The following is a 12260-nucleotide window of genomic DNA, read 5'->3' as shown; positions in this document are numbered from 1 at the left end:
TCCCTTCTGCACATCAGTGCTTGGATGATTTCATCAGTAACACCGAATAGTCAGCTGCCACTACAATCTAATAATTAAGTGACCAGATTTCATTCTTAACTACTTACTGTCTTCCTTTCCCTTTTTCTTTTTTTAAAATATGTACAGTTTCAGTATTCTGTGCTCTCCTTTCTGTCTTAGCATACTATGTAAGCCAACAATTCCTGACAACTAAAACAAGCCATGTTTTTCAACGTTTCCTATCACAATCGTAATTTCAAAGGCATCAGTTAAGAATTTCAATTATACAAATTCCCTCATTCATTATGAACATAATTATGGTGAATGAACAAATGCTTGCATTTTGTTAATTAATTAATAAACAATTGTGGAGGCATGAAAACATTTAATGTTATAATTCACATTTACTGGGTTTTAGAAGAATAAGAGAGATACGGCACTAGGATCTTCACAGAGATATATCTTAGCCAAACCACTAAAAAACCCCATTGGATTCAGCAAGACATATTTTATAACTTAGAAATTTTAAAGGTGGTATGTGGTGTTTTAGCAAATTTAATAATACCGGTTTTATTTTCCATGAACACATTGTGTTTATAGAATAATAAATATACTAAACTTTTATTATGTGCCAAGTACTGGACTGAGTGCTTGATATATATTATGTCATTTACTCAGCATATCTGTTCTATGAATTAAGTTTAAGGCAATCATTTGGGAAAATTAATTCACTCATTTATGCAACAAATTCGTGTTGTACACGAACTGCCTTTTCTGTATACTCTGTGTATTCTCTCTGCTGCATGCTGGGGGACACACAAATGCATAAAGCGGAGTTCACCCTAAATGTGTACAGTTACTTTCTGCTTTGAATTTTTTATATGTAGCCATTATGTAGGTTTCTATGAAAACAAAACATTATGTAAATTTGTATGAAAATGTTGCAATCATTTTGGAAAACATTTTGGTGATTTCTTAAAAATGTAAGCATATACTAAATTTATGTCCCAACAGTTTTCGCGCTTGGAATTTGGTAATTCTTATCCAAGAAAAATGGCAGAATGTTTTTACAGACATTGTATTTGCATGCATATTTATAGAAGTTTCACTCATATTAACCAAAACCTGAAAACAATTGAAATATCCACCAACAGGTGATTGGATAAAATATGATATATCCATATAACCATACGATGGAATGTTGTGCAGCAATAAAAGGGAACAAACTACAGATTCATGCAACAAAATGGATAAATATAAAAAACATTATGCTGATTTATGTGTGCATAAGAGTGTGTACTGTATAATTCCACTTATATGAAGCTCTTCAAAAGATAAATATAGTCTAGAGATAGAAAGCTGAGCAACATTTACCTGAACATAGAATTGTTCGGGGGATACAGAATTGAATGGGAAGGAACACAGGAAACATTTTAGGATGATGGAAGTTTTCTGTATCTTAATTGTGGTCGTGGCTACAAAGTTATATGTATTTGCTATAACTCACAAAACTCTACATTTAAAGTGAATTTATTTTATGTAAATTGTACCTCGATAAAATTGATTTTTTAAATGATATATACGTATCTGGGAAGCAGTGTTATGTGTCTGCATCTGTGTGTCTGACATAATAAATAAGAGCAGAGGAGGAACTGAAGGTCAAATACAAAGTTGATAGACTTAGTAAGCAAAAAAAACATTTTATTGATAAAGTCTTACACAACCATTTATGTAAGGATATAAATTCAGACTTGAAATTCCTAGCAGCCAGAGTCAGCCATGTTCAGCTTACAAAATGGGATTTTATAATAACTTAATTACAGTAACTTTTTAATATTATATGAATTTTTAAAAATAACTTTAGTGTTCCATAAAACATACAATAAATCAAAATAATCAGAAGCTCAGAAGTTTTTTTCTTTTTATTTATTTATTATTATTATTTTTTTATTGAAGTATAGTTGATTTACAAGCTCAGAAGTTTTTATTAAAATTCTTACTCTTCGATCTTTTGTGTAGGTCATGACACTTTGGGGAAACTTTTGTAACTGGTGTTAACACTTCCTGAACATGCTTCATCCAACCAGATAACAAATGCTACAGACTGCAGAGGGTAAGAAGCTATGTATATGTGTTTCTACTTTTTCACTTTAAAATATTTTTAGGTTGACTTCTACTGTACTTCATTTTTAAATCTAAGAGCTTATTTTCTCCAGAAATGTGGACACTAGGGAATGGAAAAATAAGAGTATATATGGTTGAGAAATAGAAAGGAAGGGCACTTTGTGCCCAAAATATACAATATTACTGTACAACTTATTTTACCTTTCAGGTTCTGTACCTTTTCCAATAAGCACAAACACAACTTCATAATCCCATTTCATAAAGTATTTTTCTTTGTTGATCAACAGCCAACAGTTTTCTCTAGCTAATATTTAAATTTCAGCAAAAATGAATTTTGACTTCTTTTCTATAATGTTTGCCAAATGCTTTCTTTTACTCAAAGCTCTGTGATCAAACTTACACCTGAACAGGGAAATTTTGAAGGATACTTAGTTCAGTATCTAGGTGACTTAGCATCAAATCCTGAGTTGACTTTGTTTACTACTTCCAGAACCCAAACCTTCTATCCCAGTTCCAGTGACCCAGTCTTCTGTGGTTTCTGTGTCTGAATCTCAACTCGATAGGCTGTACCTCACTCTGCTCTTCTAAATCTAGAAACCTGTATAGTTACATAATTTTTCTCAGGAACCAGACTCTGTGCTAGTGTTCTGTTGCCAACATTTTCTGTTGTCACCTTTCCAAATCTGGGTGGGTTACCCGCACCTAGTTTACTTCACCTCCCTGGCCCTCCCGTAGCCTGGACGCCCACATACCACCACTCCCTCACCTCCAGAGACCAACATTTGTTGGTGTAACTCAGTGGTTCTTAATCATCACTGTACATATCAAAGGTTAGGCTTCACTTCCTGACTAATTAAATAAGAATATCTGTGAAAGGGACCTAACTATATTTTTTAAAACTCCCCAGACGATTCTGAAATTCAACAAGGGATGGAAAGGGAAAATTCATAATATTGCTGTCTTTATTTAAAATGTTGATATTGTATTCATCATAGACTTTTTTGCATAAACCTTAATTTTAAAAATATTGCATTAAAATATTGATAGTATTAATTACTGAGGTTTTTGGCACCCCCTTAAATTTTGCCCTCTCCTCACCATGGTCTGGGTCCTGCAAACCACTGACCTAGCTGGATGCTCTACAGTATCTCCTCTGACCCCAGTGCCACTTGACCACAGTGAGCATAGATATTCTCTTTCACAGCAATCCCCCACCTGCCAAGCCAAGCTCCAGGTATGATAGTAGAGATGAAAAAGAGTGATAGATACAGAGGAGAACAAGTCAATTGCTTTTGTCCAGAGCCCCACTCTCTTTCTCAGGCCCTAGTCCAATCTGAGGACATACACCAAAACCCGAAATACTTAGGAGAGCTAAGCTGATATGTAAATTTTTAAAACTTTCTCCAGGTGATTCTGATTCCTCATTGCTCCCACCTCCCACACCAGAACCGCTGAGCTAGATCACACAGTACAAGGTTATTCGAAGTGTGGTCCACAGACAAGCAGCGTCAGCATCACCTGGAGCTTATGAGAAAGGCACATACTCAGGTCCCACCCTAGGGCTACTGAAACAGCAGTTTGGGGGCGGTTTTATCAAGGTTTTAACAAGCTCTCCTGGAGATCCAGATGCACACTAACATTTGAGAAATGCTGATAGCATAAATAATCATCTTTCTACTAAAGGGTTCATGACAACCAGCTGATAGCCAGCTACTACCTAGACAGCTAAGATCACCTTCAGAGACCAGGGTAGGGCTTTCCTGAATTCCTCTTATGTAGAATTCTTGTAGAATTCCTCTTGTGTAAAATCATGTCAGCCACCGTGTCCCAGGGACAGAGACTTGGCCAAGCAGATGATTTCCTGGGGTAGCCAAGAAAGGGAAAGCCAGATACCAAGAGCAAGCTGGCTGTCTGGTTGGGAATACCAAGAGTGGGAAGCAGAAGTGCTAAATCTTTTCCTCAAGCTGAAGGGTCAGGTCTGAGGCCAGGCCAAAAAAAAAAAAAAACGTCCCACCTTGGAGTCCAAGTGCATTCTTACAAAGGAGCCTGTAAGTGTGATGCTCATTCTTATTGACGCTAGCCAAGTGGCACACGACTGAGAAGGCCAGGCTAAAGGTCAGAGGAAACGGAGCAAAACTGAAAGTGGGCAATGAGAAGTCTGTGCACCATCTATATGCTGTAACCGTGACTTACCAACCTTTTTTCAAAACAGACGCCACTGAGCTATTTTCAAAGGATGCATTTCTCTCTAGTCAGAATTACGCAAAAGATATAAAAGTCACAGTTGGTTAGAATTTAAGATATTATTGTGAGAAAAAAATCTCACCCCAAAATGTAAAGTGTAATCTAGTTGTACACTATTTCTGTGCAGTGCTTTACACTTAGGGAGCATTTATTAGATATTATCTGATTGAGATTTACAAATAAAACACCTACCTTATGAAATCGCAGTTACTTTGAAAATATAATTTTGCAAAGAGCATGAATTAGCTTGAAAACAGACAGGACCATAAGGGACAGGCAAGTCTGGGATGGTGAAAGCAGAAGGTAGTACTCTCCGGAGATGAAAGAACTAGTTAAAGGGGAGGGAAGGAGCAGCCAAGGATGGTCTGAGTCAGAGCAGAAAGGAGCGGTCCTTACTCCGAAAGCTGCCTGGTGGTCATCAGTGGTTGTCCCATCACCAGTTCATACTCCTCACGGCCAAAGCAGAATCATAAAATTACCCCCCCACCCCCCAAAATCCTTGCCATTTTACACAGCTGGGCCTTATATAGCCTATCTCCTCCAGTCAGAATATCTTCACTCATCCCACCCTTCAAAAAGAAGCTATACTTTTCTTTAAGACTGTTCTCAGATGTTACCTTGCCTCGGAAGCCCTCGCTGGTCCCTCAGTCTGTTGCCCCTACCACCCACAAATGCTTTCCCCTTCACAACCTAAGCCCTCTCAACATATCTATGCATATTTGTAACTGTTCCTAAGTCTGCTTCTCCCAATAGACCATGACCTATTTGAAGGTAAAAACAAAATGTTATATACTAGATGCCTGGTACCTAGTAAGAGCTTACCAATTAAGTGCTAAAAGAATGAATAGGGACACAAACTGAAGACTCAGAATGGTGTCCTTACCATAGAAATGCTGAAGAATGTGCTAAGATTTAGAGGGAGGTGGAATTGCCAGGGCAGGTAGCATTGTAGATGTGCTCTCCCCTCATGTTTACTACCCAAGACTTAAAATAAGGTCTCTTCAGAAGGCCTGAAAGCTGACTAAAATCCTGGGGACAATGAGAGGGGAAAATGTGCTTTATGAAGTGTGACTTTTGAAGAGGCCTTTCAGATTGGAGGTGGTGGGGTTGGGATGGGGTAGGGAGGCAATGTTTTCACCTTAGAAAGCACTTTTCATTCCAAAATGCACAGGACTCAACCAGAAACAAGGTGTTCAGAGTAATCTCTGTCCTCTAGGGCAGGGAGAGAAGTAAAGCTGGCACCCAATCTGCTAAACCAGTTGGGGGAACAAACTAGAAGGTGGGCAGAAGTCCTATTCTGGGTAAAAGAATTTGCATTTGGCTGGTACCCTCCACTGTCTCTCTCAGGAACTGCACGTGATACAAGAGTCAAGACTCGAAAGGCTACAGAGGCCAGGTGTGCAGGATTACTGAGTGAAGCTGGCCTGTGTGACAGAAAAGAGGGAGGAAAAGAGGAGAGGACACATCCTGTCCCCCCACAGACTGCTACTCACAACCGCTACTCAGCTTCTGATGATTATTTCTAGCAGGAATATGGACTCTTGGTGGCCAGATCTTTCCATGTTTATGAGAGGCAGAAATCCAGATTTACTATACAATCTCTCAATATTGAAAGGTAGACAGACGATAGTCTACCTTTGAGCCTACATTGTGCAGGCCAAACAATACATTTCTGAAACCTGAATCTGAGTCATGGGTCACTAATTTGTAACTCTGGTTGATTTAGAAGGAGAAGTAGATACTCAAGGAGCCCTCGATGGTTCAGAGGGTAGAATTCACTCAATATGATCCAAGCTTCGCCTTCATCCCATTGTTACCTAGCCTTGAACATGACTCTGATTCCTTCATGATCCTGTCTACACCGAATCTATTCTTCCATTGACATCTTCTAGAAAAAAGAACATCTAAACTTCTTAGAGTAGAGAATCAACCTGTTCACTATATAGGGCATTAAGTTAAGGGCTGTTATTTGTTGTCAGTCTGAAATAAAAGTGGACAAACATTAACATTTGGTGTATTCAGTTGGTGTCTGGAGAAGAAAGACATATTTTCTGAGATTCCATTAAAAAGTATAAAGATTTGCCCATGGGCTACTTCAGAGAAATAAAAATCAAGCCGAAGTACACTTTCCTAAAAAAGATTGTTTATAAAGTTTTGTTTCAGAGGTATGTTACCAGAGTGGCCCTGGTTTAGAGTTCCACCTAGAAATAAATTGACACAAAACATTGCTGGGTGGTACATGTTGGTTGGCAGTCCAGAGGGTGGGTGAAGAGGGGAGAGGTGTCCAGAGCAGTTAGAGAGATCCTAGTAAGTGACGCAGAGCCAGAGTTGAAAAACAAAGTTCACAGATCATATGTAGGTTTAAATTGATGTTCTTAGCTCAAACAGGTTTTTAAAAAATAATCTTTATAAGCCTCAGAAGATTGCAGCTGAAATGGTTTAAAATCCATTTCAACTCATTTTCCATTCATATAATATGAGAGGAGGGAGTCAATTTCACTGGTTCACCGGAGAAATAGTCTAAGGGTTTCCATAGTAGGGGAAGAAGTTGATTTCAGCTCAGACACATATCTCAAGCTTCAAGGACTGTGCCTGGACTGAGAAGGATTTGCCATCCCCAAGTCCTATCAAACAGGGAGTGTAAATATATTTCAGGGCTGCCTCAGGTACTGGAGTTTCTGTAGAACTTAGACTATAAACAACTATAAGACCAGCTGCTTCTGGACCCCTTGCTGGTGATTTCAGCCTTCCAGATTAGAACTGTATCATTAGCACATTTAAAAGTAAATCCTTCGAGGGGAGAAGATTATGAATCAGTGAGGACTGACTGGCATTTGCGAGTGAGCGTGTGTGTTTGCGCGTGTGTGGGAGGGGGGCGGGGGGAGACAGAGCGAGCGAGCATGTTCTCATTAGGGGACGATCTACGATTTGACAGGCTCGCTGCTCCGGCTCCTGCTGCTGCTTCTGCTGCGGCTGTGTGGGCTGTCATCAGCTGGAAAGGCTGCAAGGGTTGAGAAGAACCGCAGTTCTGAAGACAGAGCACTGCTAAGTAGTCTCCCTGTCAAACAAAGTAGACGAGGTTTTCTGCAGCGTTGAAAACTCGCGCTTAATACTGCTTCATCTACCTGGAAAAGCAGGCAGCGCTACAGAGGAAAAGGTAAGAGAAGAAATTGTTCTCTGTTGGGTCTGCAGGGCAGAGGGCATGGGGAGAGGTAGGTTCAAAGGCTTGCTATTTTGTAGCAAAGGGATCTCACCCTTTGAGAGCAAAGGAGGCAGATGCTCATTTTCTGTCAAGCTTGATCATTGAGCCTCTTGGCTTTCCCCCCCACCCCCACCCCGGTATCTTTTTCTTCTCCATTGTACTTTTCCCAAGCATCTGAGAGATGTCTTTGTATTTATTTTTCAGGTAGCAGATATTGTTTCTTTCTTTCTTTTTTTTTTTTTTCCCATTGAGCACTCTTTCAAAACAAGGAGCATTTTCTGTGTCTCTTTTCTTGAGCATTTTTCTCCATTAAGAAAAAAACCGGTCCCTCTTATTGTAAGGTACTCAAAACAGTTATTCCATCCTACAGTAGAGTTGCAACAAAAGGAGTTTTGGGGAGTACATAGGAGCCCTATTACTGCAGAAAAATGGGAGGTGAAAGGAGAGGAGAATTACCTGTAAGTGACGGTGACTTGATCAGAATTGGTGGTGCTGTGAATGAACATGAACTTAACTCTTCGCAGGGGGAGAGAACCACTGTGATAAAGGCAGGGCACTGGGAAGAAGATGTGCTGAGAAGTGTTTCAGAGAAAGCTCCAGCCACTAAAGATGGAAAACCAGACAGTAAGTGAACTGAACCAAACACAGCTTCAGCCTCGAGCCGTGGTGGCCCTAGAATACCAAGTGGTCACCATCTTCCTTGTGCTCATTATCTGTGGTCTGGGCATCGTGGGCAACATCATGGTAGTCCTGGTGGTCATGAGAACCAAGCACATGAGGACGCCCACAAACTGCTACCTGGTGAGTCTAGCAGTAGCTGATCTCATGGTCCTGGTGGCCGCAGGCCTCCCCAACATAACGGACAGCATCTATGGTTCCTGGGTTTATGGCTACGTCGGATGCCTGTGCATTACTTACCTCCAGTACTTGGGCATTAATGCATCCTCTTGTTCAATCACAGCGTTTACCATTGAGAGGTACATAGCAATCTGTCACCCCATCAAAGCCCAGTTTCTCTGCACATTTTCCAGAGCCAAAAAGATCATCATCTTTGTCTGGGCTTTCACATCCATTTACTGTATGCTGTGGTTCTTCTTGCTGGATCTCAATATTAGCACCTATAAAGATGCTATTGTGGTGTCCTGTGGCTACAAGATCTCCAGGAATTACTACTCACCTATTTACCTAATGGACTTTGGTGTCTTTTATGTTGTTCCAATGATCCTGGCCACTGTCCTCTATGGATTCATAGCTAGGATCCTCTTCTTAAATCCCATTCCTTCAGATCCTAAAGAAAACTCTAAGACATGGAAAAATGACTCAACCCATCAGAACAAGAATCTGAATTCAAAGACCTCTAGTAGATATTTCAACAGCACAGTATCTTCAAGGAAGCAGGTAAGCAAATCTGAACCTCCAAGTCCACAGAGGAAATGTGGGAGAGAGTTCCCTGTGAGATGGGATCAACTTTGCCCTACTTAGCTAATGGTAAAACTAAAATACAATCATGCAAATGTTTCACAGTGTAAGCTTCTGCTTTACATATTAAATCCATCTCTAAAACAACTGAAGATCTAAAAATAGATGGGAAAATTTGGATAGCACATCAGCAGATACCAGTTCACATGCTACTGGGATATAAGGAAATATAACAAAAACCCTAGAATTCCTCCTTTAAAATGTTTGCGCCTCTCTGAGAAATGTTATCAAAATATTTAGACCATGTCTGGCTTCTATAGGGAGCAGCTGGATATTTTTAAGAATTCTATTGTCTGACAAATATTTGACAAGATAGTTTGAGAAAAGATGAGTCAAAACAATAATGAAACTGAGAGGGGTTACTGGACTTATTTTTTTTTTTTTTTAGTCTTAGTGGAGAAAGATTCTATTACCTTCTCCTCCACCTCCCTACAAAGTGTCCCAGCATGTAGAAGTTCAAAATGCACTTTGCTCAGGAAATGTTCTAATAAGAGGCTAACACCAAGCTCAATTTGTTACAAACAATTATTGAATTTTTTTTAAAATGTCTGTTTTTCCTGCTAAGCATCACTAAAAATCCTTTTATGTTTCAGATCACCTGAATGCTCAGGTGGTTACAGTTGAATAATGGTTTTATATGAGCTAAACAAATGGTTTAACTTTGTTTCAGTAGATATGGTTTATAAGACAATACAGGAATAAAATACTGTTATATCCTATGCACATTTACCTCTAGTTACACAATTGTTCTAAGTTATCTACGAACTTGGCATTCAGGTCCTTTTCCTTCTTTGTTAAACAGAAAAAAAATAGATGGTAAACATCCTCAGAGCTGAAAAGAAAAACTTGAAATCAACAATACTGGCTCTTTCAAATGGGTTGAATTTTCTTTCTTTTTTTTAAAATCCTGCAGGAATATAGTTCTTCCTATGTGCATAGATAGAAACTGAGTGTACTTTTTAAAGTAAGCACGTGAATCATCCACACTATCACTTCCTAAACTCTGGATCAGCTGAAATATGAAGAATTGTAATTGGACATTGGGCACATAGTGAAATAAGTTACTAATAAATGTAGGTGTTTTAGACATGCATGAAATGAATAATGAACTGTCACTAGAAAGAAATATATACAACATTTTAAATGGTACCATGATACTTGATTTATATAGCATTTATTATTAAAGATGCCCAGGTGATAAAAAGACTTGAGCAACTGGGGAAGAGTTGAGCAACTATTGCCAGCTCTTAGATTTCTGTTGCTTTGGGTCTAGCAGTACTACCTAATACAAGGCATATTTACTGGGCCTTGTATTGGGCATCTATTACCCAAAACTTGATTATGGGTAACTTAGAGAGATCTGTTGGCCATCTGCCAAGACAAACATTAAGAGAGTAAAGAATACAATAAGAGAGTAAAGAATATGTACATCTCAGAGACTAAACATGGGGTAATGTCTGTAGCAAAGAAGGTCAGGGAGTAGATTCATTCATTAGACTCTAATTTAGATCCTTGTTTCAAATTCTAAAAACTTGTTTGTCTGGTCTAATATCTTCCCTTTCAATTATAGTCATTAGCATCTATCAGCATTAATAATGTGCTTTAAATTGCTAATTGTGTTACATGTTCACACTCTTATTTCAAAGCTGTTACAAATAGGCTGCCCTTACAGAGGCTGAGTGGTAAGAGAAAAAGCCAAAGATTTGACTCCAAATACCCTGGGCTTTAAAATGCCAGGGCTCTAATCAAGCTTGGATGTATGACCTTGGGTAAGCAGAACTCTCTGAGCCTCAGTTTCCTCATCTTTAAGGATAAGGATAAATAACAACCAGGGTTGGTGTGAGGGTTTAATGAAATACCTTATGAAAGACACCTAACATAGAGTGTTGGTTCATCTGAATGTTTAATTAGTCTCATTCTGAGTTTTTTTAATATGTTGGCAACTGTAAGGGAAATATTTATTCTTTAAAATATGCATTCACCATTTAAACAAAGATCATTTGTTGAGCAGGTGTGTATATGATATAGCAACTTCTCCAAGGAACTTTTTTTTTTTTTTTTAATTTATTTTTTTTGGCTGTGTTGGGTCTTCGTTTCTGTGCGAGGGCTTTCTCTAGTTGCGGCGAGCGGGGGCCACTCTTCATCGCGGTGCGCAGGCCTCTCGCTATCGCGGCCTCTCTTGTTGCGGAGCACAGGCTCGAGACGCGCAGGCTCAGTAGTTGTGGCTCACGGGCCTAGTTGCTCCGCGGCATGTGGGATCTTCCCAGACCAGGGCTCGAACCAGTGTCCCCTGCATTGGCAGGCAGACTCTCAACCACTGCGCCACCCGGGAAGCCCCTCCAAGGAACTTTTTAATAATTAGGGCATTTGGAATTGTATTCAGAGCATTTGGGGTTGTCACAATAACATCCCTGTCACTTAGCATCAGGAGCCTGGGATGCCAAATGACCTGAAATGTGCTAGACAACCCTGCACAATGAAGTGCCCTGTTACAAATGTCAATAATACCCTCCTTGAGAAACAAGGGATGCCATATAAATCAATAGAAGTGTACTGAAGTAATATGTCGTGTAATTCAGTCTTGATTATAGATAGGAGGAGAGTTCAGAGAAAAGAAAGGAAATTATGGGGCTAGAGGGATCAGAGAAGCCTTCATGGAAGAGGTGGCATTTGAGAAGGCTCTGGAAGGATGAGGATAATTTGGAAAGTAAAAGTCAAGAGGGACAGCACTTTACACAGAAAGGACTTGGCTGGGATGAGAATGGTATGGATGTGGAGACAGGGTCAGGAGGGGGACTTTTATAGTATGTAGTGATTTGGTTGACTAAAATGAAGTCTTTGGGGAACAGCAAAAAGTAAGATTGGATTGATGTGTGTGTGAGAGAGAGAAAGGGAGAGAGAGAGAGAGAAGGAGAATGAGGGAAAGGGCTGTGGAGGATCCCAACTATCAGGCAGAGCAAGGAGTTTGAACTTAGTGGAGGGCCAATGAAGACAGTGAGTGGTGAGCAGGCGGCAGCAGTGAGGAAAGTGACGTTTGGGGACGATAAATCTGACAGCTGTGGACCAGGCAGGGTTGGAGGCTGAGAGAATTGTGGCAGAGGGACCACTTTGGAAGTTGTTGGTAGTAATTCAGGCATGAAGTAGCACGACTCTCTCTCAGGAGAATGTAAAGTAAGGTGTGAACCAGAGAGAGCTTTCAAAGAAAGAGAGG

General features: G+C 39.8%; 1 protein-coding gene across 1 annotated transcript in view; it reads left to right on the top strand.

Moving 5' to 3' along the window:
* The first annotated feature begins 8179 nt into the window (after positions 1-8179).
* Positions 8180-12260, top strand: part of TRHR (thyrotropin releasing hormone receptor) — a 48343-nt gene continuing 44262 nt past the window's right edge. The window contains exon 1 of the mRNA XM_007188778.2: positions 8180-8968. Within this exon, the coding sequence (XP_007188840.2) occupies positions 8180-8968 (789 nt within the window). The remainder of the gene's footprint in view (positions 8969-12260) is intronic.

The sequence above is a fragment of the Balaenoptera acutorostrata genome, chromosome 17 (genome assembly GCF_949987535.1).
Source record: "Balaenoptera acutorostrata chromosome 17, mBalAcu1.1, whole genome shotgun sequence".
Taxonomy (NCBI): Eukaryota; Metazoa; Chordata; class Mammalia; order Artiodactyla; family Balaenopteridae; genus Balaenoptera; species Balaenoptera acutorostrata.
The sequence above is the reverse complement of the archived record's forward strand: the minus strand, read 5'-3'. Positions and strand labels throughout refer to the sequence as shown.